Consider the following 25,604-nt stretch of genomic DNA (forward strand, 5'->3'; position numbering starts at 1 on the left):
GACGACGGTCGACGAACGACTGGGATGTTTTCAAACCAGCAATGAACGTCATACAGCCGTAGGGTACGGTTAACGTCCAGTATTTAGAACATATCAGTTTGTATTGCGTACTATACGTTTACAATCGAATCCGAATGAGTTGGCGGAAGCGCATGAATCATTTTAAAGGTAAGAATGAAATCAAGACTTGTTACTCGCGGGGCTAGGATCATAGGAGGAATCCCAGTTAGCCATCTGGCTAGTTTTACGGCGAGCGGGCTAACGCTAGCGAGCTAACTTTGACGTAAACTGCGTGCAAAAATGCAATGTTGTGTGTTTGCGTGGGTTCGGTTTAGTTTTGGTGCCACGTGCGTTATACACATCGGGTGATCTTCCCTTCAATGCGACCCATCGGTCTTAACTCATGGACGTCTACCCGCTGGGTTTAAAAACGCGAGGGTGTAGGGACACTTTGAAACGTGCGCCGCCAAATGTCGACAGCGGAGTGCCCTCGGTAGCCTCAGTCAGCGGGCTGTGTAGGCTTGAAAACACTACATGAGAACCCGCTAGCTAGCTGCGTTAGCCGCTGGGGAGGGGGGTCCTTTGCGAGGGGCTGCGGTGGGCTTTTGTTTCGGGCTGTTTTGTTCTCTTGTGAAACATGCCAAATGAACGTTTCACATGATGTGGACCGTTGGGTCATTGAACGCCGCCCGCCGATCCACGGAGAAATGCGCGTTGAACGTTATTCCACGACGCAACGTTAACGCAGGCGCCTTGTGTTTGCGTATGCAAGCGATAGCTCACGTTTACAGAGCATTTTAGCGCTCAGTAATTCACACCGCTGGTTGTAGACATGACAAGCTGGCACGGAGGAAATCCAGTCCTAGTTATCGTTGATCGTTTTATTTGTGATGGACGTAGAAAGCATAACACGATGAACTGCGGATCAAGGAATGCTATGGTTAACTTTGGGTTTTGGCTTTCATGTAGGAGAGTAATGCTTTAGCGCGACCTTCTTGGGGGTGTGTTACTGATACAAAAGCTGTCTGTTTTACATGGCCGTCTGTTCGGTAACCACTCCGAACGTAACCTGACCGGTTTAACGTGGGATATAACGATTATGCAGGCGTTTATTTTCAAAGGGGAATAATTCAACCAAACCATATAAAATATAGTGAACCCATATCAAATCTATGATGAAAGCAGCAATCCTTAATTATAAATCGACATTTAACGTCATTCATGAAACAAGTGGAATATTTATGGCCAGGACCAACTGAACATGTGAACTGAATTGCATCATTTAACAATTTACTAACATTAACGTTGATAATATATTGGTGTTACATAAAAGCGCAGCACGCTCGACTCAATTCAAATGAAAAGTAGAGGTAACGTTGTCGGAGAAGGGAATTGTATTGTCAGTAGGATTGGCCAAATACCAAAAAACATCTGCATAACAACTTTCAAGTGGAAGCATGACCGTTCCCTATTCGGTTTATATTCTAGGCTGAATTTATATCAAGTATTTGAATGAGGCATACATTGGGTTCATTATTTTGGAGCTCGTCATATATCAACGTTTCTTTTGTTTGAGCTATGATGTTTACGTTTTTGCATTTGATATCTCATTGAAGAGATGCTTATTTCCCCTTGAATTTGTGGCAAGGGAGGGACAATTTACTTCTGACGTGTTTGTTTACATATCACATTTGCTAGCATCAATTAGTACTTTGATGGTGAAAGCCCTCTTCTTAGAGATCAGTGGCATTCCCCCCCCCCCCATCACATAATATTGACATAGTCCATAAGGAAATTAATATCGAGGTCTAACTGGCTTATGTCCATCTTTTTTTGGTATCTGTAGGATTTATTCGCTGGGATTGCACCATTTCTATCAGTGTGTTGTCCAGAATAATCAATGAGAAACCAGACTAGTATAATCTGTCTATTAAGGGAGAAATGGACATATGGTCATTTATATATGTGGTAAATGAAAGTGGTTATTATTATGCTTTCTTTTGTATTGGGTGCAGTGGATATCCGTAGTCAAAATATTGCAACCAAATAAACCTTGTTACTTATACCAACAGTCTATTCATCTTTCTACAGCTTGGTTTGGCAATAGCAAATCCGGGGTTGTAAACATGCCCTGCTTACCCTGGTAGTCTCCCAAACTGAAATCTGCCTCGCAACGGCTTAACACGGATGATCTGGAAAATATATTTTTGATGACCAAAGCAACCGGACGACTCTAACCTGCTTTGCTCTCTCTTTGGACCACTATTGAAGTCTGCCACACAGAAATTGTTGATTTAGTGCTTTATATTTTATAATTTGCGATGATGCAAGCATAAAAGGATATGCCTAAAATAGTGGCTAGTATGACTAGTTATACTCTAAACTAGCACAAATCACGTTGGATCTTTCTTTCTGAAAACGACGACGCTATTAACAGGTTTATTGAATTGTTAAATCAGAGACCAAGCTCAACGCTAAAATCCTTTCCTCCATGACTGTGCATCCCTTCTTATGCAGAACAATACGATGGCCATGGTGTTCCTCCGTACAGCATCTTTTGTACTTGACAAGAGGAGCAGCCTTTAATGTGTTCTGTGCAGGCATGTTACCCATCTCAGGCCGTGTTTGTATTTGACAGAGAGGGACCATGTTTTGCGGGTCTAAATAAAATGAGCAGCAACACTACATCTCACACACCCTGAATTCTGATTGCTGCTAATGAGGTTCTACTACAGTTTACCAGACTGCATCATGCTGCATGTTCCTCTTTTTCACGCTCCCAAGACGCATGACCACATTAGATATTTTTATGTTCCGGGGAAACCCCTCCAAACCGTTACCGTTAGGTATTCTTCACACAGCCTTATTGACATGCTCTACCAGTACCTAATTGTGTGGGTGATGACACCTCACCCACATTGTGAGTACATTGTTTTGGCATTGAAGCCATACAGTAGTCCATCCAATTTAAGTCTGTTATTTGTCTACATCAATTTATTGGTAGGAAAGCTTTTATTTAATTGAGTAGCACCAATGGTAATTTGATTATATTTGAGCTTGCAGCACATTATGATTTAAAAAAAAAAAAAAAATTCTAACCATCTAAAGGTTTGCACATTAGTAGTAACCAATACCACACTCTACACGCCTCAAAACCAGCAGTAAGAACGTAATATCCTCTATCAGGGAATTGTAAATACAGTTTGTTGCTACTTGAGATAAGTGTTCATTCTAAAAATTATGAGTCGGTTACGATAAATTGTACTGTCAAATATTCCCTCTTAATAAACAATTCCCCTTCAGAGCTGCTAAACCAATCCGTAAACCATTTAATTCAATTTGTAATGCCTGGCAATATGAATAGAAGCATCCTTTATTTATTTTTTAATGGTTTAAAAAAATTGTAATGGCTTTAATGTTACCGGTTAAGAAGCCATGCTGTTTGAGAGGAAATCTATATTGTTTACTTTGTACGTGTAAATATGTAATATATATTTAATTCTTCATCATTATTGTGAGTTCAAAGTAAAAATGCATAGAGCATGACTTAATATGTAAAGCATCCTTGTATGTGTAAATGTTACTAACAATCAAAAAGATTTTGCAATTATTTTTCATATGGCCTGGACAAAGGCATCATGCATTTTCTAACTGCTCCCGTTTGTATGCATGATGACCTTCCATCTGCATGGTATTATTTTGACTGGCAGTTGTCTGACCCCCCCCCCCCCTTATTGCTGAAGGTTAAAACGAGCAGCGCAAGAGGGTTCAAGCCCCGTGCTAGGGGAGTGATAATTAATGAGGACTTTAAGTCACCTTTTGTGAATGAACAGCTTGGAGAAATGCGGGTTACTTGATGAAAAAGGAAAAATTTGTGAACAATGGGCTTCACTACTGCAATCTTTTTCGCCCCAAGTTTACTGATGGCAAAGACAAGCCATTTCCTGTTTAGTTTGGATTTGTTTCTTCTTGAATGAGCATACTCGACAACCTCCTCCAACACAACTTGAGGGGTTTACAGCAGTAGTGTTCATAGGTCCCGAGTCCTTTTTGCAAGTGTTGCTTTGTGTGATTTACTCTTGACCTCGATAGGCTCCAATCATAGGGTTGCATTTATCTTTTGTTGTTGTTTGCATTTTCCATCGTGGTGCCACTCGATGTGTGCTTGACGCTGAGCGTTGCAGCAGCAGCAGCATCATCGCAGGGCCCTCTGGCTCAGCACGCAGTGCCCCACGCGGTGTGTATGTGTATCTGATACTATCTCCATGTCACCACCCTCGATAAGCTGTGACAGGTGTAGAGGGAGCAAGTCGAATGCCACAACCCGGGTCCACAAAAACAGTCTCCAGTTATACGCATGAACGTCACATTCGACTGCAGACGGTTGGTCGTACAGACACCCAATATGTTTGGGGACACCCTGTAGTAGTAATAACACTCTGGTAGTAAACAGAACAACAACCTTGTGCCGGTACTCATCTTGATTGCTTGACTCCCTTTGTCCTGGGTTTTTATTTTAGTTGGGTGACCTTGTGCTTTTAAGTTTGGCAAGGAGTATAAATGTAGCTCAGTAATTATTTTAAGTTTGTTTGCTCCCTGTTTCACATGTACCAAGCAGGCTGTTGTTCTTTGGGGTGCTCTCGCTACACCATCCGTTTGCGGCCGTCTGCTGTTTGAAGGGGACAGCGTTTTGCCAGTCATGCTGTTCACATGAGGGCTGGGGTTGTAATCTGAGGCCCGTCGTGTGCAGAAGAAGACCAACGCCTAGGTCCCAACCTTTGCCCCAATCCCCACCCCCTCCCCCGGTCTCCCACTCCCTCCCCGCCTTTTGTAGCCCATAATCGCAAGTAAAGGCTTCATTGTTCTAGTCCGGTGCTTGGGTATCTGATCGTTAACCTACATTTAAAGCGTTTGCGGTACACTTCTTAAGGTTCACACAGCCTCTCTCTCGTCTTATGGGCTGGCTCAACGGTTGCTGCAGTGTCACAGCCTGGACAGCGCCAGAGCCAGAGGATTGGGCTGCTGTTGTAGTTAACCCTATCTGCGGCTCCTTGCACGAATACTAAGGGCTTTGATGTTTGTGTGGGGCCCCTGGCCAAAGGACTAGGGCTTGTAGTTTTTATTTATTTTTTACAGGGTATTTCAGTTTTATGGGAAGCTTTTAAGTGATTGCTGAGACTGGGCCAGCACTCTCTTATGTAAGGATACACATTTAGGCCACATTAAAGTGCATTATGTCTGACTCTTAAAAGGGCTTAATGCTTGGGATTATTATAAATAATACTGGAGAATGTGGTGTGTTTGGATCGACTTAACTTTCAGCCATTAATAAATAAGCTGTCCGGTTAAAAACAAGTTTAGCATTTTTAGTTTTTTTACAAACGTTTTTAACCTATATTTTTCTCATTGACACTTGGCTCATTAAGAGGGTACCTCTTCCTGTCTGGAATGACGCTTGCATGTGAAAATGCTTTGTGGGGGCAACCAGCATGTCCTGCTGACTGCTGTCTGGCCCTGAAGGGGGGTGGGGGGGGGGCAGTCGAGCCGCTTGTGTGTCTGGGGACTAATGTAGGAGCCTGGGTTCGGAGAAGTGGTGCTTATGACCGCCATGTATACCACTCTAGCCAAAATGGCGTGGTTTGTTTATGCATCCTGGCGACCGACTGCCACACTGGCCAGACAAGCTGGTGGACGGGGCTGTGCTCCGGTCCGTCTGGAGGTCACTCTGGCAAGAGGGGAACAGATGCCTCCGGGACAATGCTGTCACTCTGTTATGTTTTTGGCGTCTGCGAATTAAGGCTCTATTGCATCATGGCCTGACATTTGTACGACGGGCAGGGAGACGGCGAGGAGGAGTGTGTTTTGGTCTGTGTTACGGAGGGCAGATGGTGATTAAACCGGACAAGGCGGACAGTCATTTTATGTTTCTCCCCTGCTGCATTGTCTCGCTAAATAATGGATTCTTTTTTATGACTATTTTGATCTTTAAAATCGGCATTAAACAGACTTGTAGCGCCATCTTGTTGATTTGCATTTCACGACCCTTCATTGCCATTATATTATTTTTTTCTAATGCGTCTGTTAAGTAGTGGGGCCAGAGGAAGTAAACAAAGGCCTGTGCATGCACCCTGCCTTCGTTACACACACATTAGCCACACTGTCGCTTTACACGGATGGCTAAACAAATGAATATGATCTCCGAGTTGCGTTTCTTTCTTCACACCCCTTCACCTGCAAAGGCTCTGCGTTGTTCAGATGTGCTTTTTGACGACCATCAAAGTCCACTGCATAAAAGGTGATTGTTTATCTGCCGCTTGCTAGACAGCCTTGCTTGTAAGCATTTGAAAGCATTTCCTTTTGGGAGTACACTTTGAAATGTGGCAAGAAGTCCTCGTTTTTAATTCTCCATAATGCCACAAAGGACCGCTAGCCCAGCTGTGTTCTCCTTTGCTATTACCGGCACCTAGTCCACACTAATACTTAAGGGATATTGTCCACATGCTCAAGCATACGACCCCCCTCCCCACCATTTGCCCACCGGAAAATAACCGGAGCAGACAGTCCCTGGCACACTACATGAACGTGACATGCATGCTCTTGCAGCCGTGTGTGGGAGAATGCAGAGAGATCCAGAGATGGCTCGGCTTCTCCGCTGGGTATTATTGTCTGTGTGCCCCCGTCTCATGCTGTCTCAGGAATCAGGCCCTGGCTCCTGGCTTTGTCCTGCTCCTCATTACGGGGGTTGTGCTGGAGGCGTGGTGATGTCTGAGGAGGAGGAGGAGGAGACAGAGGCTGGGAGTGAGAGCGCAGCTGAAAGCAACCCCCCCCTCCACCCGTCTCTCGCCTCCCTTCCCCTCCCCGTCATTTAGCCTGACAGGGCGCAGGGCTGTGCACACGTGATCTGCTGTTTAGTGTCGCAGCCAGTGCAGCCACTCTCTGTGAGCGCATTACACGATCTGCTCGCCTTCCCCCTTTGTAAAGTGCGGCGAGGCTCTCTGGACGAACCCTGCCGGTTCACACCAATGATTCTCAGTGATGACAGTTTTAAGTTCATGTCTACCATTTTAAGATCGCATGGGATGCATCTCATGACATAAGAGTAGCAATGTTTAAGATTTCCTTCGGTCCACTCTATCTGACTGTGCAGCGGCGTGATGCAAAAATAGCGTAGCGTAGCATGGCTGAGCTTGGGTGACGTGAGTGGGAGGTGATTTGGGAGTGTCTATAGTAAGAATCTTGTAAACAAAGAGGTACGTGCTGGCCAGCGTTTGTGTTTGTAGATTTTATGTTGTATGTGATTTTATTTATAACATTGAAATCACTGTGGATTAGCGTTTACTGCCGATATTTCCAGGTTGTTTTAAGCCTAAAGCTAGGTAAAATGTTAATGATTTAACTTTAATAAACCTGTTGCATAATTGTAATTAAGTGATTTATTACATTATAGCCCTGGGGATGTGTGTGTTTTGGGATAGTATCCGTATGAGCCACAGTCTGTGGTTTTGTGTGTTGTAGTAGGTTTCCAAATTTCCTGTAGCCCAATACCTTCTGATACTTGGACAGGATTCATTGCATCCTGTGACATTCTCTGCTAGTCTAGTTCTCAGCTCTTCTTTTCAGATGCCTTGTGGCCCTTAATGTCTTTAGAGTATGTTTTGCTAAGACCCCTGTTTTAACTGTTTATATTTCAATATATAAATCGGACCTCATATCTGTTAAACTCAACCCCATCTTGTGGTCAGTGGGCAGGCCGTTGAAATCCATTCTATTCCAAACGGGTGTTTACTAGCTCCCATTGCCTTCTTTGTTTTGTCCAACACGAGTAAGCACATCCGAAACGACCTGGCTATGTAGGTTCTCCAAGAACGTGACCACAGAGTGAGAATAGGCACCTTGACACAAGTCATAGTGCTATCCATTGCCGTTATATCAAACACAGAACCAGACCTAACCTCCGACGGGTTTTGTCCTCTGTCCTGCGCTTCGCGGAACTATGTGGCTCTTGAGGTCAGTTGAAGCTCTGACATAACAAGTCCAAGAGATGGTTTGACACCTACTGACTTCCGCAAGAAACCACTTGTGTGTTATTAAGGGTGCCAGGTAGAATAACTGTGGCTAAGTTCATATAACGGGCGGTTTTAGTTTTACCCCATATTGACAAATCGATTGGTCGAGGGCAGGGGAAATTTGAAGCCCTACAGAAAGAAGAGGAATATATATACTGTCATCGCCCAACCTGGGGATTCCTTTTAATCTGTGGTATAAAGATACTATACATTTCTTGGCACAATTTTTACGCTTGAAATGCAATAGTTGTGGTGTCTTGAAGGATCCTCCATTGGTTCTATTCAAGTTTAAGCTGCAGGTAACGGGTAAGATTGCCCTAAACTGCAATGTCATGAGACAATGAAACGTGCTGTAGCTTGCTAGCGGTCTGCGCACATTACAAGATGACTCAAACAAAAAAGCCTTCCAACCTGTACACTAATGCTCATTTTGGCACTATAACATTGGGACTAGGTGTATTTGTCCCATTTTAATTTGCAGTATTTTTTTTAGAGCCATTAAGGTCAAAGTATTACAATCATTTGGCTTGCATCTGATTTCAATGTGAACAAAAAGTAAACGCATCACACATAAGACAGTATTTAATAAGGCCTATGGTTAAAGTTGTAATCAATCAATTTAACTTTGAGGCTATGGCCAAACAATGAAAGCCCTTGCATCTACAGGATTGTGTATGTTGCCAACTAAGTGGCTGTGGGGACAATGTATGGATCTTTGGGAAAAATACTTCTAATCACAAAAGGCGTTACCAAAGGTAAATAAGATAACAAAAAAGATTGGGACTTTATAATTCTATTTAATGTAAGGGCATCTATTGTGCCTTGAGCCATGGCGGTCTACAGTTCCTGGACTGTCTTCTGGGATGTGTGTCAGGCTGGCTGCTATTCTTAGCACCTCTTCCTCCTCGTCCTGCACTCTCTGGCTCAGCTTACCGGCCTGTTTATGTGCCTATATTTTGTGTATGTGTGCGTGGCTGCTTGCATGCTTCCATCCACTAAAGTGTACACACCCCCTTACATAAGCCACGCCACCACCATAACCGGTTCCTGGCCCCAGCGGCCACATGTGGTACATTGCGCTCTTCTCAGTGGCTATGTTCCAGCACTGATGACTGGGGCTGGCACTGTATGTAAGTGCGGACGCCCTACTAAAGGCGGAGTATCGAAACACATTTGTTGTGTAGTCATCCCCTTAATTTTGACACAGCCATGACTTGGCTGTGTGAGACAAAATAAAAGGGAGATGGATGCAATTGACTTTACTTGACTTGTGGTCATCCTCAATAGCATTATGCCTTCTTCGTGGGGTAGGTTCAGCCGTGAACTTTAATTCAAACTCAAGTCATGCTGTTTGTCAACCATTGTCTCCTCCACAGCCTCTTCTAAAGGTATTTTTCAAACTACAGAGGGGGACATCCAAGCAAAGGGTTCCCTCCTGTGACCTGGGAGATAGAGAAGAGTCGCACCCCCCCCCCCCCAATTGAATTATTTACACTGTTGTGGATGTGCAGACGGAGACGCCATTGTTAATCTGGCCGTTCTGATGTTTCTGTGTGTCCTGTCAAATCTCCTGCTGCTCGACATTCCTAAATCTCCCCGCTACTGCCAGTTCACATCATTTGGCTGGAGATTCCTTTGCCGTTCCTTGTGGCTGTGTTTTTGGAGGTGTCTAAACTCCTTTTCATAGCAGAGCCCATAACTTTTAAGTTGCTTCTGGAATTGGGAATCGTACTGTGATGTTGCAATGATGGAGTCTATATAATATAAATATGAAAATTATCATGTCATCGGAATAAATATCTGCACAATGCATTGCTGAATGTATAAGCATGTGTGGCAACTGGCCGATCCCCTCATTGTCAATTGTGCGGCAAATTCTGGGAGAAGATGGCTTGATGTGGACAAGGTTAGCTGTAGTGCAGAGGCACCGCCCTAGTGGCCGAAACCCAAATACTTCTGTAATTACAGTCTCCCTGTTTTCCACACTGATTTGGAGTTGCATCAGCATATTCTTCTTTTCAGTTCAATACACCACCCTTCACTGCACTTTTGCTTATTGTTAACGTGGACACCAAAGGCTACCCATAGCCCTGCCTAATGCTTGCCGAGGATTAAGGCCAGCTGCTTATTTAAATTGTTAACGGAAATACCGCGGACATATTTGCCCCACGTTTACACTTTGATTGAAATGGTGACTCGCTCTCTCTGATCCCTGGCTTTACTGCTGACTGGCGTCTCACTGTGGCCTTCACCCTGAAGCATTGAGGGCTTCTCCTGTCACTTTTCCTGGGCAGATTAACTGTGAACACTACTCCACAGCCGGCATACAAGCTGGCTAGTGAGCAGGAAATGTTATATTTCTGAAGTTCTGTGAAGAAGTATTAAAGACTACTGTTAGATAGCCTATAGATTGTTTAAAATTCAGCATGCATTTACTGCAATGTGACTCGACGTCCCAATGTTGTCCTTTACCCATCTTCCATTGGATGCGTGGTGTAGGTAGTCAATGATTAATTGGCTGCACACTGTTGTAGTGGACATTCTATAATGTTGTATCGCAGCTCTGTAGAAAGTTTGTTTCTGTGACTGATGGAAGTCATAGCTAAGAGGAAGGCATGTTGCTTTAAAGGACCCTCGGGGGCTCTGGTTACTGCCGTTTACATGAACAGCCCTTTACTCTCATGATCCCCAACTGCCAAATAGCGTGGGTCTACATTGTGCACAGCAACAATACCCCCCCCCCCCCCCCCCCCCCCCCATTGACGGCATTGTGTTAACCATTACCTTAATTTAACTGCGTCGCCCGCATCACAGAGGCGCTGTGTCACACCGACGGCAAGCTGTTCCAGGAGGGGGGGGGTGGGGGGAGTCCTTTACTCTGTGGTTGACTCAGTGCTGTCTCTTTGACATTTTTGCTTCCATTCTGATGTGTCGTCATACTCCTATGGATGGGGGGGGGGGGGGAATTACAACAATTGCATTACACAAAATCAACAAAAAAAGTACCTTTGTGACGATGTGAGGGGAACTGATGTACTTTGCTAGTTCAGCCTTGCGGTAGCCCAGCACTTGACGGGTACGGATGTCTATGCTTAGCTTTTGGTTTCCACTCCGCAGGTGCAGTACTGTCTAACGCTCCGAAGGGCTTCTGATTTCAAAACCGAGAGGGGAAGGAGTCTGTGCTCCGGTAGTGTGACTCAGCAGTCTTGTGTGTGTGCGTGCGTGCGTGTGCGTGCGTGTGCGTGCGTGCGTGTGTGTGTGTGTGTGTGTGTCTAGGTGCACGATGAGCCCGCTGTGCTGTAGCCCTCACAGCTAGTCAGCAGCTGCACCATGGCCAAACCTGGCAGCGACCGAGATGGCGCCATGGTGGACAAGCAGGCGGGAAAGAAGGTACAGCCGAGCATGCATACATTCACACGCCTCGCCGACACACACGCCCTCGCTGCTGGCTCCCTGGCTGGCTGGCTACTGGCTGGCTGGCTGGCTGGACAGTAGATGGTTACGGAAGTGAGAAGTAACAAGGCAGGATGATTCGTTTTTAAATGGCAGCCGGCCTTTGCATTACGTAAATGTGTTTACATTGACGTGCAGCAAAGCGTGTGGTGGGGAAACAAAAATTCCCTTAAGAATGCATCACACATGCACACACACTTTCCATTCTTTTGATTCATTAAACCACACACGGCGTTGGCTGGGCGCAGCCCACTGGCGTGTGATGTTCCCATTCCCATTCGCCCGATCTGCCAGTTATATTTATCTGCCATTATAAAGAAATTGAGTGTCGAAACGATTTTGCCATGCAGTCTGCTGGCAGCACGGAGATGACCTCCTCGACATGGCGAGCAGGTCAACAGAAGTGCCAAATCAAGATGTGGTTGAGGGGTCAAGGGGATTCTTTGTTCTATTCTCCTACATTTAGTAGTCATTTATGCAATTTCCACTGACATTTTATATTCTCTAAATGCTGTCTGAGCAGCCTTTTTTTTTTTTTTTTTTTTTTTTGTTCTTTTTGGATAAAGAACAAAAACACATCTTGGTGATGGACTTCTACTGTTGCTCAAAGACAATTAAAAGGTCCACTTAGACCACCAAGTGGTCTTTTTTGTGTTGTCATTGGGCAAATGACGAAGCCGGTCACTTTTATTAATAGTCAATTTAGTCCATTTCCCTTTACTTCTGAGTCACTGGCTGGATAATGGAAGATGCATTGTCCGACCGTGTTCTTGTTTGTCATGTTTTAGCACGCCCATACCTCGACATGGGTACCCCAGTGTCAAACCCAAGCCTGCTGCTGTCAGTCAGTCAGTCAGGCCGGCCTATACAGTCCAAATGGGGCCCATCTTCAAGAGCATCTTTCCGTGTGGCCGCCTTTGTTTCTTTTGTGCTTACAAAACGCTTACACACTGCTTCTTGGAATTGACTGCCGTTTTTTATCATTCTGCATCCTACCCTTGTTTTGGCAGAGCAAGGACAAGCTGTCCTCGTTCACCAAAACGCCAAAGCTGGACCGGAGTGAACTCCTGGGAAAGGAGGCGAAGGCCAAGTCTTCCATGAAGCGCAAGCTGTCCTTCACCGCCAGCCCGGCCCGCACGGACGAGCGTGACTCGGACACAGGTACGACTGGAGCTGCTGCTGCTACATGCTGATAAATACCCTATGCTCCTCTCCACACCTAGTCTGAAATTTCCTGGCTCCCTGCCATGTCTCTATACTACCCCCCTGTGGCCCATTGTAGACCTATTCCGCAGGTCTGGTGGAAAATGTCTGAAGTGGAGCGTCTTTCTTCTTTGCTTCTTCTACTAGAATATGACTCCATTGGGATAAGCACTGACGTATCAACCGGAATGCTCTTGACCAAACCAGCCCGTTCTATTGGTCAGACGATCCACGTCTGTTGCTTAGTTTTCCTGTTTACAAATGGCTGTGAAATTGCATATAGTTTGTTCAGATACGGTCTCCATTATGTGCTTTTTTTTAGCGGTGCCTTGTCTTGAGAACAAACAAGACTAACTCTGTTCATTGCTGTTGCCTACACTGTCATACAGTGTCTCTCTCCTGGTAGATTATGTGCTGGTATTGTTTCAAGCAGAGCTTGGGGTTATCAAATAATAATTTTCAATCTTTTGTCCAACCTAACAGTACGTTTATATCTTCGGCTCTGTTGGACATTTAAATGTGTGGGTGTGGTTTTCTTCACCACTGGGCCTCGCTCAAGCCTAGAAACCAGTTGGCTGCTCCGGATTTTCTCCAGAACCTCCTTTGCTGAGCAAACGGGATTACTGTATCATTCATATTGTCACATCGCTCTGTGGTTCACCCTGCCTGCTGCACTGAAACCCAAAACCTGTACTGACCAGATCAGTCATTATGAGCCAAATCCTATAGACTTGAAATGGGTATCTACAAGTGAAATAAGGAGAGCCTTGAACTGTCTGTGGAGCCTGCTCAGGGTGTTGCCCGTCTCCGCTAGGAGCTGATGTGTATCTCTGAACAGCTCCAGGAAGAACAGACGCACTGCTGCAACCATCACCCCACTTCTCTCATACCCTGTATGCCGCCGTTGCCATGACACCATCAGAAAGTGTGTGTGTGTTTGTGTGTGTTGCACTCTGTGTGTGTGTGTGTGTGTTGTGTGTCACTGTGTGTGCGTGTGACGTGTGTGCGTTGGTGACCACTGGAAGAAGGGAGAGAGGGCTTGCGTTAACGCATTGCTTTCCCACCTCTCCCTCCACCCCTCATGTTTGTGCACTGTAGATGACTCAGACCCAGGGCAGTCGAGTGAGGCCTGGGCAGAGAGATTAGTGCCTCCCTGCAGGATATACGCAGGTAACCCCCCCCCCCCCCCCCCCTGCCTGTTTGGAGCCTGACACTTGACCCCACCTTCCTGAACACCACCTTTTTAAGCACCAGCTCCTCTTCCTTCACACCCGACCCATTCTCCCTGGCGCCCGTCATGTTTTGCACTGCAACACGCACACACCTGCACGCGTGTGTGATTTCTTCCTTTTTGTTTTATGTTGTCCTGCATGCGCCCCTGTAGGCGCACATGCATGTGTAGTTGGTGAACACAGACTGACGCAGAGAGGTGGGATGGGGTGGGTGGGGGGTCTTTCCACGGTCCTAGTACCTCCTAATGCACCGAGCTGCATTCGTTTCCATTTCTCCTTTATTTCCCTTTTTATGTTCCGGTTCCTTCCTCTCCTACCTCATGCTTGTCATCTGTCTCTCTAACGCAGATACAAGGAGAGGCTCAATAGATGGTTTCGCTGTGATTAACCCCTACCCCCCCCCTCCTCTCTTTACAACACCTCCCTCACACGCTCTAACCCCCGTGTCTCCGGCTGTGTCCCGCAGATAAAGATGGCGGCCCCGACAAGAAGAAGGTTAAGAAGGAGGCCGGGGGCAAGAAGTCCCAGTCGTCCACTCTGCTGTTCGGGTACCCTCTCTCCGAACGGAAGCAGATGGCTCTCCTCATGCAGATGACTGCCAACAGCCCAGGTCTGGACCGCTGCCTGGGCACCGCCCCACCCCACGCCACTTTCACCGCAACCTCTCAAGATGGCTGTGGCTAAATTTACCTTTCTGTTGAGTCACCGTGATTGAGACGTCAGTCGGGGGAATAAGGCCCAGGATAGGTCAAGGTTGATCTGAGGACGGGCACTTTTTGTTTTGGGTCCTAATATTAGCTGATGGCTGTGTACAACAGAATGCATCATGGGATACTTTTTTTTTTGCGATACTGATTTGATTGAGAGGACTCAAGAGAGTTGCAGCACTGTAGTTTTAAACCAAAGTAAATGGGCCACAACTTAGGCTAGGGGAAACTTTGTTATCTTGCATGATGAACACTGAGGCACGTTCGAATACAACAGTGTGTTCCCATAATGAAATATCTTTCATGATTAATGACTTGATGACGATGACAGAAAACCATTTCTACCAACCCAAATAACATGCCTATGCGCCTATGCTCCCAAAGGATGTCAGTCATTGCGATGCACGAGCCAAGTACAGCGACGCATACGTTGAACTTGAAAAATATTAAAGCGTCAGCTAGGGCTGGGCTATTAATCAGATTTTGATTTTAGCATCCAACGATCACAAAACTAATAATTTATTTTTATTTTTTTAATTTTAAATGTTTTTATAGAAAGTGTAGAAGAACAGCTCGATACATATCTGTACATTATTTTACATTTGAAAATGTCCTTTTTGACCATTTTGTGTATTTCTTTAAGGCGAAATTTCAAAGACAGACATGCTGAATAAATACATCATGTTTTCAAACTCAAAAATAATCGTAATTTCAATATTGACCCAAATAATCGTGACTATGATTATTTATTTTAATAATCGAGCAGCCCTAGCATCAGCAGACGCGGCAAACAGCGTTGGGGTAAAACAAGACTTTGCCATGTTGCTCCACTCCAGCGCCGCTGACTCTCATGACCTCCCTGCCCCTCCAGACTCCACCCCGAGCCACCCGTCGCAGGTCACCCCCGTGCCAAAGAGGGTGGCCAGCAGCAGCGCGTCCAAGCAGAAGGACAAGGTCAACAAGAGGAACGAGCGCGGGGAGACAACGCTGCACCTCGCCGCCATCCGCGGGGACTCCAAGCTGGTCAAGGAGCTCATCAGCCTTGGCGCCGACGTCAACGTCAAGGACTTTGCCGGTACGCTTTTATTTTGACATCGGGGTGGTTTGTCGTGCTCCGTGTTAGGAGTGGGGTTGATACCAGCTGTTGAACGTAGCGGCACCGTTATGCTGTTGTTTGTGCGGGGGCTCTTGTTGCTATGAACATATCAACGGTAACGACAGCGATGTATATTGTCGTCGTTTCTCTTTCTTCTGACTATTGTGGCGGTTGTAAGTCGCTTTGGATCAAGGCATCTGCTGTATGCGATTGTTTGTCATTCAATCGAATGTTATTCGTTCTGTAGTGCTTGAAACGAGGCATATTTCCCCTCAGAATTAATTCATGAGTGGGTTACTCATTAGGAGGAAAAAAGCAAATGTTAACCCGTGCTCATGGCGTCCCAAGGCTGGACGCCTCTTCACGAGGCCTGTAACCTGGGTTACTACGACGTGGCCAAGGTTCTGATCGCCGCCGGGGCCGAGGTCAACACCCAGGGGCTAGACGATGACACTCCCCTCCACGACGCCTCCAGCAGCGGACACAAAGACGTAAGGACCCGCCCTTTGATTTATCATTCACTAGTGATCGGCCGATATTTGAGTTATCTTACGTATATCGGCATCCACAGGTTTTTTTTATTATTATTTTTTTTAGCTTTTATTTATTTTTTATATATATTGATTCCCGGCATGATTTAGGAGGACTTTATTAATCATCTGTCATCTGGTTGATGACAGATGATCTGTCATGATTTAGGCAGTTCAAGAAATTTAATTTTTTTTTTTTTAATTGAGACTTTTGTCATTTGTTATCATCATTGTGTAATTTTTATGATGTAAATCGAGGGAGCAAAAGCAGCATCGGCTCCAAATATCGGCTCAAAAATCAGCGGAGGAGCTGGACCAGTTGGAAGTACACAGATGTTTTGGGAAGGAAATGTGTTATGACAACACGTGTGTGTGTGTGTGTGTGTGTGTGTGTGTGTGAAGGGTGTTGAAGAGCAGATAGTGTCTGACATGAGTCATTTTGACTGGAAATTAAACATGACCCGAGGAAGGATTGTGGGGCTGTGGATGATTCAAAAAGATTTGATTAATAAAGTCCTCCTTGTTAGGAGGACTTTATTAATCATCTGGTTCCTGATTTTCCAACAGCAGTGTTTCTCCTCCCTGTCACTGGACCGTAAAAGCCACCACATTTCTCCTAAACGCGTGCGTGTGTGTGTGTGTGTGTGTGTGTCTCCTGCCGCAGATTGTGAAGCTACTCCTACGCCACGGCGGTAATGCTTTCCAGGCCAACAAGCGCGGGGAGCGGCCCGTCGACGTGGCAGACTCCCAGGAGCTGGAGCAGCTGCTGAAGAGAGAGCTGCCCCTGTCCGACCCAGACGACAGCTCCTCAGGTACAGCCCGCGCCTCTCCAGTCCCTCTCCAATGCTGGACCCATAGGACTGTTGGTTTATCAGGAGTACCTGGGACCTAACCACAAAGCTCATCAATGGCACCGGTGTAACAATATATCAAATTAGTATTAGTTCTGGATTCATCTTTTCCTTTACACATCGATGGGTAGGATGGAGAAAGGTTGTTTTCGTGGCTAGACAATCAATTAATTGCTGTGTATCACTGGTATGTCTTTGCTGGTCCCGTTGTAGTATGTTCAGCTTTTGCAGATGGTTGGTTGTATATATGGTTAAATCATATCGGATGATAATATTAATAATAATAATTGATCCGTTTTTTATAGCGCTTTTCTAAATAGTCAAAGACGCTTTACAAAGAAGAAAGGAATACGTACAGACACTCAAACAAAAGGTAAAAATATAAACAACAATAGGCTACACATTAAGAGACTGGAAGATGGCGGAGGATGATTTGTCAAATGTTGTAGGTGGTCCTGAGGGAGAGTAGACTTTTGAATGAACAGAGTGTGTCATGAGTTTGGGATGGCCAGAGGGAGGGAGTTCAAGAGGGTAGGGGCGGCAATGGCGAAGGCTCTGGTGGAGTGTGCTACAAATGTCAAAACAAGTTTACATTAGAATATGCAACCTGATCACGGATATGCTAACTGAAACTGGCAACACGCACGAGTGTTGACCAGCAGTTGGAGCCGCTCCTGGGAGACGCGCTAACGCCGTTCTCCTGTCATCTGATCCCGCAGACTCTGAGGACCCGCCGTCCGTCAACCCGTCCAGCGTGGACGACGACCAGATGGAGGAGTCGGACGGGGAGAAGGACTCCGAGGGCAAGCCGTCCGCCCTGAAGGCCTCGCCCTCCGTCTCCGGCCTGGACGAGTACGAGTTTAAGGACGAAGAGGAGGAGGAGGAGGAGGAGGAGGAAGAGGACGAGGACGAGGAGGAGGAAGAGGAGGAGCCGGCGGCGCTGAACGACCGACACCACTACAGGAGAGATCTGCGTCAGCGGGAGAAGGAGGAGCGGAACCACGTGACGGCCAAGCCCAGCGCCAAGGCGGATCCCCCGCCCTCCTCCTCCTCCTCAAAGTCCAAGAAGCCGAAGGCGACGGTGCGAGTCCTGCCCTGCAGCACGGACTCCTCCAGCGACGAGCTGGAGGGTCTCGCCCCCCTGGAGAGGAGGGGCTCCCCCTCGTGCTCCCAGAGCACCGCCGACGCATTCAAGGCGGAGCCGGGGCGCGTCAAGAAGGACGGCGAGCAGAAGGACAAGGGCAAGGTGAAGAGGAAGAGCAAAGGGCAGAGCAAGAACAAGGAGAACCAGGAGGACGGCGGCGGCGGCGGCAAGGGGCCGGTGTTCTCGGCGGCAGCGGCGGCAGCGGCGGAGAGCGCCGAGAAGGGGCGCGGCGACGAAGACTCCTTCAAGATGTCCTTCAGCCCCAAGGACGACCTGTCGGTGCACCTCTTCCACCTGTCCTCGGTCAAGTCGCCCAAGCTCAACCACGGCCTGCTGTCGGACAAGGCGCCCACGCCGCTGAAGCAGGAGAACGCTAAGACCAGCGCGCCGGCGGCCGACGGCCCCGCCGACGCGGTCAAGTACATCCACTACACGGACGCCGTGGACTACTGCACGACGGAGGGCTCCAGCGCCAAGGGCTGCAAGCACAAGGAGAAGAGCAAGCACCAGCAGAGAGAGCCCCCCCCCCCGGCTGCAGCGGCGGACGGCGACGAAGGCAGCCGCAGCCCCTCCAAGGACGGCAGCCTGGGGACCGGCGCCGAGGGTCCCGACGCGGCGGCGGCGGCGAGGAAGACGGACGCCGACGGCAAGGTGGTGAAGAAGCACAAGCTGAAACACAAGGAGAAGGAGAAGCACCGGCGGGACTACGAGGTGGACCGGAGCCGCCACCGGCAGAAGGAGGCCCGGAAGGACGGCCACAGGAATCTGGAGTTCGACCGCGAGTTCTGGAAAGAGAACTTTTTCAAGAGCGACGAGGCGGACGAGCCGCCGGTGGCTCCGGGGAAGCGTGAGGGCGAGGGCGGCGACGGCTGCCCGCCGCCGAAAGCCCGAGATGGCTCCCCCGCCAAGGAGGAGCGCCCGGCGAAGGACAAGCACACCGGCCGGCAGGAGAAGCGCTCCCGGGACGAGAGGGAAAAGGAGAAGTCGGTGAAGAAGGAGCGCAAGGAGGACAAGGGGAAGGAGGGGAAGTGGAGCGAGCGCGAGGAGCGGGCCGACGGCCACGGCTCGGGGCGCTTCCCGGCCGAGCCCCCTCAGCAGAGCTCCGCCGCCGCCACCGCCAAGGAGGAGGCGGAGGAGCGCGCAGTGAGCCTCACTCCGGCGGAGCTGGAGCCGCCGCAGGAGCAGCCCGCCGAGAAAGGCGCCAGGGACCGGGGCGACAAGAGGCCGCCGGCGAAGGAGCGCGAGGCGGAGCGGACGGAGAAAAGGCACCCGGAGAAGAAGGTCAAGGCGGAGCCGGCGGACCGGCCCGAGCCACAGGCCTCGATGGAGCGCTGGAAGGAAAAGGAGAAGGCCAGCGCCTCCTCCCACTGCCCCGGGGATAAAAGCCACAAGGAGAGGGAAAACGAGAAGCTGAGGTCGGCGTCGACGTCCGCCACCAAGAAGCACCAAGAGGAGAGCAGGAAAAACAAGGAGAGGAACTCGGAGAAGCGCAGCGACCGGGAAAGGCCGGAGAGGGACTACAATGGCGGGGAGCACCGGGAGAAGGACCGGCCCGGCACGGAGAAGAAGAGCAAGCCGACGGAAAAGCCCTCGGAAAACAGTAAACCCGACCGCTCCAAGGAGAAGGACGGCGACAGGAAAAAGAAAGACAAGATGAAGGACGGCGCCCCCGGCTCGGGCTCCAACCTCAAGTCCCTCCTGGAGGAGAAGAGGAACTACAGCTCCGAGAGCTCCAAGTCCGCCTCCCTCAAACCCAAGGAGGAGGTGGCGAGGACGCCGGAGAAGGAGAGGGACCGCCGCGAGCGCGACCCGGACAGACACCGGGACAAGGACCGGCACCGCGAGCGCTCCCAGTCGACCAAGCTCAGCCGGGCCAAGCCCGGCGAGGGAGACGCCGAGCGGGTCAAGTCCAAGGCCAGCGACGCCGCCGCCATCGACGCCGAGCGGACCAAGTCCAAGGCCTCGCCGGCGTCCCGCGACGCCCGGCCCAAGGAGAAGAGGCTGGTGAACGACGACCTGATGCAGACCAGCTTCGAGCGCATGCTCAGCCTCAAGGACCAGGAGATCGAGCAGTGGCACCGCAAGCACCTGGAGAAGATCAAGCAGAAGGAGCGCGAGAGGCTGAGGCAGCGGCCGTCAGGGGACCCCTCCAAGCCCAAGAGCAAGGACAAGGCCGCCAAGACGGCGGACACCTGCCTGAGCAAGGAGCTGCTGCGCTCCAAGAGCTCCGAGGCCGGGGACAGCCAGAGCCGGGACCGGGCCCCCAAGGACGGCGGCGGCCCACGGACGCTGTCCCTCGACGGGAAGAGCCTGTGCTCCCTCAGCGCGAAGGCCACGGCGAGCATGGACGGCGGGCCGAGCCGGTCCCCGCGGCCCGACGGCGAGCGCTCCGGCGTCATGTCCCGCTCCGTCTCCCTGGCCTCTGTGGCGAGCTCGGAGGACTCCTGCCAGGCCGCCGTGCTGACGCCCAGGCCCGCCGAGTACGACTCGGACGCCAACCCCGAGGCGTCCGACTCCCAGCCCCCCCTGCCGCAGTCGTCCCTGGCGTCGCTGCGGGCGGCCCAGTCGCCGTCGGCCCACGACAAGGACTGCGGCGGTCTGCCGGAGGTGCCCCACAGCAGCTGGTCACCGCCGTCCAACAGACACGACACCCCTTATCTGAGGGCCATCCTCGACGAGGACGCCGGCGCGGCGGCGGACGGGAAGGACGGCGCCGACGCGCCGGAGGACAACCCTGCCCCTCCGCCCGTTCAGCCCGGAGCGCCGGAGCCCCCGGCGGACCCAGAGGAGGGCTCGGTCGATGGCCGCGCCCCGCTGCAGCACACCGGGGAGAAGGCGGAGGGCGACGCCCACACGCAGCGGGAGGAGCCCCGACCCGAGTATCTCCCGGTGTCGCCGGCCTCCTACAGGGACGCCTCGTACAGAGACGCCCCGGACAAGGAGCCGCTCAACTCCGGGTCCAACGTCTCATCGGCTTGCGGCACCCCACCGAGGGCCACGGAGCCGAGGGTCTCGTCCGCCTCCGAGGCGCCGGCCCCGAGAGAGCTGTACTGGCCCCTGCTGAACACGCGCGCCGAGGAGGAGGGCGCCGCCGGGGACAGCGGCGTGCCGCTCGACCCGACGGCGCCGTCATTCCCCTCCGCGCCCTCTGCGGACACGTCGGGGCCAACCAACGCCCTGGAGCAGCCCCCCTGGCCCTGCCCTCAGAGGGACCCCTTCACCGCCGCGGAGAGCTCACAGCCCCGGTCCGAGCCCCTCGAGGCCATGGACGTCGACCGCGAAGAGAAAGCGTCTGAAACCTCCACGGACGCCGCCGCCGCTGAAAGAGCCGGACGGGACGGCGAGGGGAGCGGGTGGGACGGCTGTGAACGGGAGCGGTCGGCCAGCCCCCCCGCCTTCACACACGTTCCAACCTTCGAGGCGGAAGAGCCGGCGGCGGCCCCCCCCAGCACGGCCAACACGGAGGCCGGGCGGGCTCCGGAGGAGTCCGACGCGCGCGAGCAGCTCTGCAAGAAGTCCAAACCGTCCACCGACGCCGGCCCGTCGGACGCGGCGCCGCCGGAGAAGGCGGAGCACAGCGCGGCCGGGCCCTCGTCCCCCGGGTTCTACTGCAGGACCCCCGAACACAAGGCCGAGGAGACCGCCCCCACCACCACCAACGACGACGTCAACAACAACAACAACGGCGGCGCGGAGGCCGGGCATGCGTACGTGGAGGGCCCCTCCCCCGACGAAGGCCCCGCCCCGGATGCGGCCCCCGAGCCGAGCGCGGAGCCGGGCCCCGAGCCGACGGAGGCCCCCCCGCCCGAGGAGACGCAGGAGTCCTCCTCCACCTCCTCTTCCTCGTCGTCGTCGTCGTCGTCGTCGTCGTCCGCCGCAGGAGAGCCGGGCGCCTTCCGGCCCCCCCCCCCGGCGGACCACAGCGGCAGCACCTCGGGGTGCTCCTCCCCTCAGTCGGGCGACTCGGACAGCTCCGGAGCCAAGTCCAAGGCGCGCTGCCGGGACCCCGACGACCCCGACGCCCCGCCCGTGGCCCACCCCCGCAAGAGGAAGATGCCCCGGGCGTCGCCCGCGCAGAGCGGGGCCCCGCCCCCGGCCCGGGAGAGCGGCCAGCAGCAGCAGTCGCTGGCGGCCATCGTGGACTCGGTGAAGCTGGAGGTGATTGAGCCCTACCAGACGGAGCGGGCCAACCCCTACTACGAGTACCTGCACATCCGCCGCAAGATCGAGGAGAAGCGCAAGGTGCTGTGCAGCGTCACGCCGCAGCCGCCGCAGTACTACGACGAGTACGTCACCTTCAACGGCTCCTACCTGCTGGACGGGAACCCGCTCAGCAAGCTGTGCATCCCCATGGTGAGTGCGGGGCCCCGACGGGGCCCCAGAAGGGACCCGCGCGGCTTCAGAAGGCCCCGTGAAGGAAATCTAAAACCGCGCGTTCGCTTGGATAAAGACGGTGGCGGTAATGGCCGGCGTTTCTGTCTCTCCTTTCTGCAGATCACTCCCCCGCCGTCGTTACCCGAGCCGCTGAAGGAGATGTTTAAACAGCAGGAAGTAATGCGGATGAAGCTCCGCCTGCAGCACAGCATCGAGAGGGTAAGGTTCCACTCCTGGGCGCATGCCACCGGCTTCTTCTGCAGGCAGTCTGCTGCTTACGTGGTAATCTTCCAGTGGGTTCCAGTTTCACAGCGCTCTGGAGCTTGACTCCTCCTTTTCTTTTCATGGTGGTTCATTTTTTTTCCCAAAATTTGTGTACTGGAATGTTCATCGGAAAATGACACAACCCAAGTATTGAACCAATTTACCCTTTTATAGATATTGACCAAACTTCTGCCTCTTCCATGTTGTCCCACAGGAAAAACTCATAGTTTCCAACGAACAGGAAGTTTTAAGGGTCCATTACCGGGCCGCAAGAACACTAGCCAACCAGACGCTCCCGTTCAGTGCCTGCACCGTCCTACTGGATGCAGAAGTGTACAATATGCCTCAAGACGTCCAGGCAAGTAACAGCGCGTCACCACCAACCTCAAGGGCTGGTTATGGCTCCACGTTCACGCAACGCAACGACCACGCAGACGCTTCGACGCGGTCCTGAACCTTTATGGTTCTGCGTCGGGTTTTAGTGAGCGGACCAGTCACAGCCCTCGCTGACCTTCCGTCGCCTCGACGGAAGGTTACAATTTTTGGGAGGCGTACGTCAGGCCCTTGCGGTGGACGCAAGGAGGGTCCGCAAGGACGTAAGGGGTCCGTAACCCCCGTGCGTTTTGTGAACGTGGGACCATAATCAGCCCTTCAGCAGCTGTAGATGAAGGATTTCCTGAGTTGTTCTATGGAACGGGGCAGATTATTATTATCAAGCACAATGCATGCGTCAGAAGACCCAGCCCTCGATTCACACCACCCACCAACCCAGATGATGTGCTGCTGTAAAGAGAGCAGCATGTTAACCATTAGAAACACCACCTCCTTCAAAAGCCCTACATAAATACATCTTCATCGCTACGTCTGGACACGCCATCACAGCTTTTGATGTTGGATCAAAGCCGTTATTTCTAATCAAGTCTTTTGGTACTTGTTTATATAACATCGGCTCATATAAACTGTGTTTCATGTCTTCTCTGATGTCTGTGTTTTTAGACTGACGACGGCAAAACCTCGGTGAGAGATCGATTCAACGCCCGTCAGTTCATGTCCTGGCTGCAAGATGTGGACGATAAGTTCGACAAACTGAAGGTGAGGCGGTCACTGTTCTGTGTTGCCACCTCGGGCTCCGGCTGTTCATTTTTCCTTACCCATGTGGACTTTTGACCCTATAATTGTGATGAAGGGACCCACACACTCCCTCCATTGTGTATGGACGTTTGCAGGGACTATAAACGCATAAAACTTAAAAGATAAGGAAGTGGGAGTCGTTTGTGTCAGCAGTTGGGTCACAAAGGACAGTTTTCGGGTGCACAGTTAAAACGTTCAAGCAGCACCGTAAACAACCCATAATTAGCACATTCAGGGCACGATAAAATACAGTGGTCCTTAAAATAAAAAAGAAACATGAAGTACAGCTACCCAACGGGTCCTCTAAAATAATAACATGGACTTCAGCCACTGACATCCCAATCAAGTGAAGGAAAGCAGTCCTGGCTTTGATTTTCAAAAACGATCACGACCACCTCCAGGCCGACAGAGGAACTGCATGTTAGTCAAACCGGCATGGCTGCTGCTTCTCCTAGCAGACGACCCCGACGCATATCCTCCACGTCGTGGTGCTAGCGTACGCCCTGACTCACGTCCTCCACGTCGCGGTGCTAGCGTACGCCCTGACTCACGTCCTCCCTGTCGTGGTGCTAGCGTACGCCCTGACTCACGTCCTCCGCGACGTGGTGCTAGCGTACGCCCTGACTCACGTCCTCCACGCCGTGGTGCTAGCGTACGCCCTGACTCACGTCCTCCACGCCGTGGTGCTAGCGTACGCCCTGACTCACGTCCTCCACGCCGTGGTGCTAGCGTACGCCCTGACTCACGTCCTCCACGCCGTGGTGCTAGCGTACGCCCTGACTCACGTACTCCACGTCGCGGTGCTAGCGTACGCCCTGACTCACGTCCTCCACGCCGCGGTGCTAGCGTACGCCCTGACTCACGTCCTCCACGTCGTGGTGCTAGCGTACGCCCTGACTCACGTCCTCCACGTCGCGGTGCTAGCGTACGCCCTGACTCACGTCCTCCCTGTTGTGGTGCTAGCGTACGCCCTGACTCACGTCCTCCCTGTCGTGGTGCTAGTGTACGCCCTGACTCACGTCCTCCACGTCGTGGTGCTAGCGTACGCCCTGACTCACGCCCTCCCTGTTGTGGTTCCCCCCCCCAGACGTGCCTGCTGATGCGGCAGCAGCACGAGGCGGCGGCGCTGAACGCGGTGCAGCGGCTGGAGTGGCAGCTGAAGCTGCAGGAGCTCGACCTCGCCACCTACAAGTCCACCAGCATCTTCGAGATCCCCGAGTTCTACATCCCCCTGGTGGAGGTCAACGACGACTTCGACCTCACGCCCATATGAGAGTGGGAAGGGGGGGGGCTCTCTCTCTCTCTCTCTCTCTCTCTCTCTCTCTAACGGCAGACGCAGTGTTGTTTTCCGTCTCCTGTTCCCCCACCATTCCCCCCCCCCCCCCCCACCCATCACAGGAAGGTCAACGCTGACGTATCCAGAGGACGGGGTCACATGGGGAGAACGTGGACCCCATGGGGGAGGCTGGGATCACATGGGTGAGGACGGATGGGATCCAATGGGGGGCGGACCGGTCAGACTGGGGACGGATGGGATCCGGTGGGTGAGGACG

General features: G+C 51.3%; 1 protein-coding gene across 2 annotated transcripts; it reads left to right on the top strand.

Moving 5' to 3' along the window:
* The first annotated feature begins 32 nt into the window (after positions 1-32).
* ankrd12 (ankyrin repeat domain 12) lies at positions 33-25,604 on the top strand. 2 transcript variants are annotated; one of them, XM_079751329.1, is made up of 13 exons: positions 33-168; positions 11,343-11,456; positions 12,530-12,680; positions 13,821-13,892; positions 14,421-14,564; positions 15,533-15,736; positions 16,106-16,248; positions 16,952-17,099; positions 17,858-22,635; positions 22,777-22,875; positions 23,135-23,278; positions 23,917-24,012; positions 25,139-25,604. In XM_079751329.1, the coding sequence occupies exons 2-13, from the start codon at positions 11,397-11,399 to the stop codon at positions 25,322-25,324; spliced, it is 6,225 nt and encodes a 2,074-aa protein (XP_079607455.1). In that variant the 5' UTR covers positions 33-168; positions 11,343-11,396; the 3' UTR covers positions 25,325-25,604. The 2 variants fall into 2 exon arrangements, with proteins under 2 accessions (XP_079607455.1, XP_079607456.1); XM_079751330.1 differs by lacking the exon at positions 13,821-13,892.

This window comes from Pollachius pollachius (assembly GCF_949987615.1).
Source record: "Pollachius pollachius genome assembly, chromosome: 14".
Classification (NCBI taxonomy): Eukaryota; Metazoa; Chordata; class Actinopteri; order Gadiformes; family Gadidae; genus Pollachius; species Pollachius pollachius.

Excerpts from the sequence above, each read along its gene's own strand:
- ankrd12 (XM_079751329.1), top strand. The coding sequence starts at position 11,397 with ATGGCCAAACCTGGCAGCGACCGAGATGGCGCCATGGTGGACAAGCAG. Across the intron at positions 12,681-13,820 it reads CGAGCGTGACTCGGACACAG|ATGACTCAGACCCAGGGCAG; the intron begins GTACGACTGGAG and ends TGTGCACTGTAG. Across the intron at positions 22,636-22,776 it reads GCAAGCTGTGCATCCCCATG|ATCACTCCCCCGCCGTCGTT; the intron begins GTGAGTGCGGGG and ends TCCTTTCTGCAG.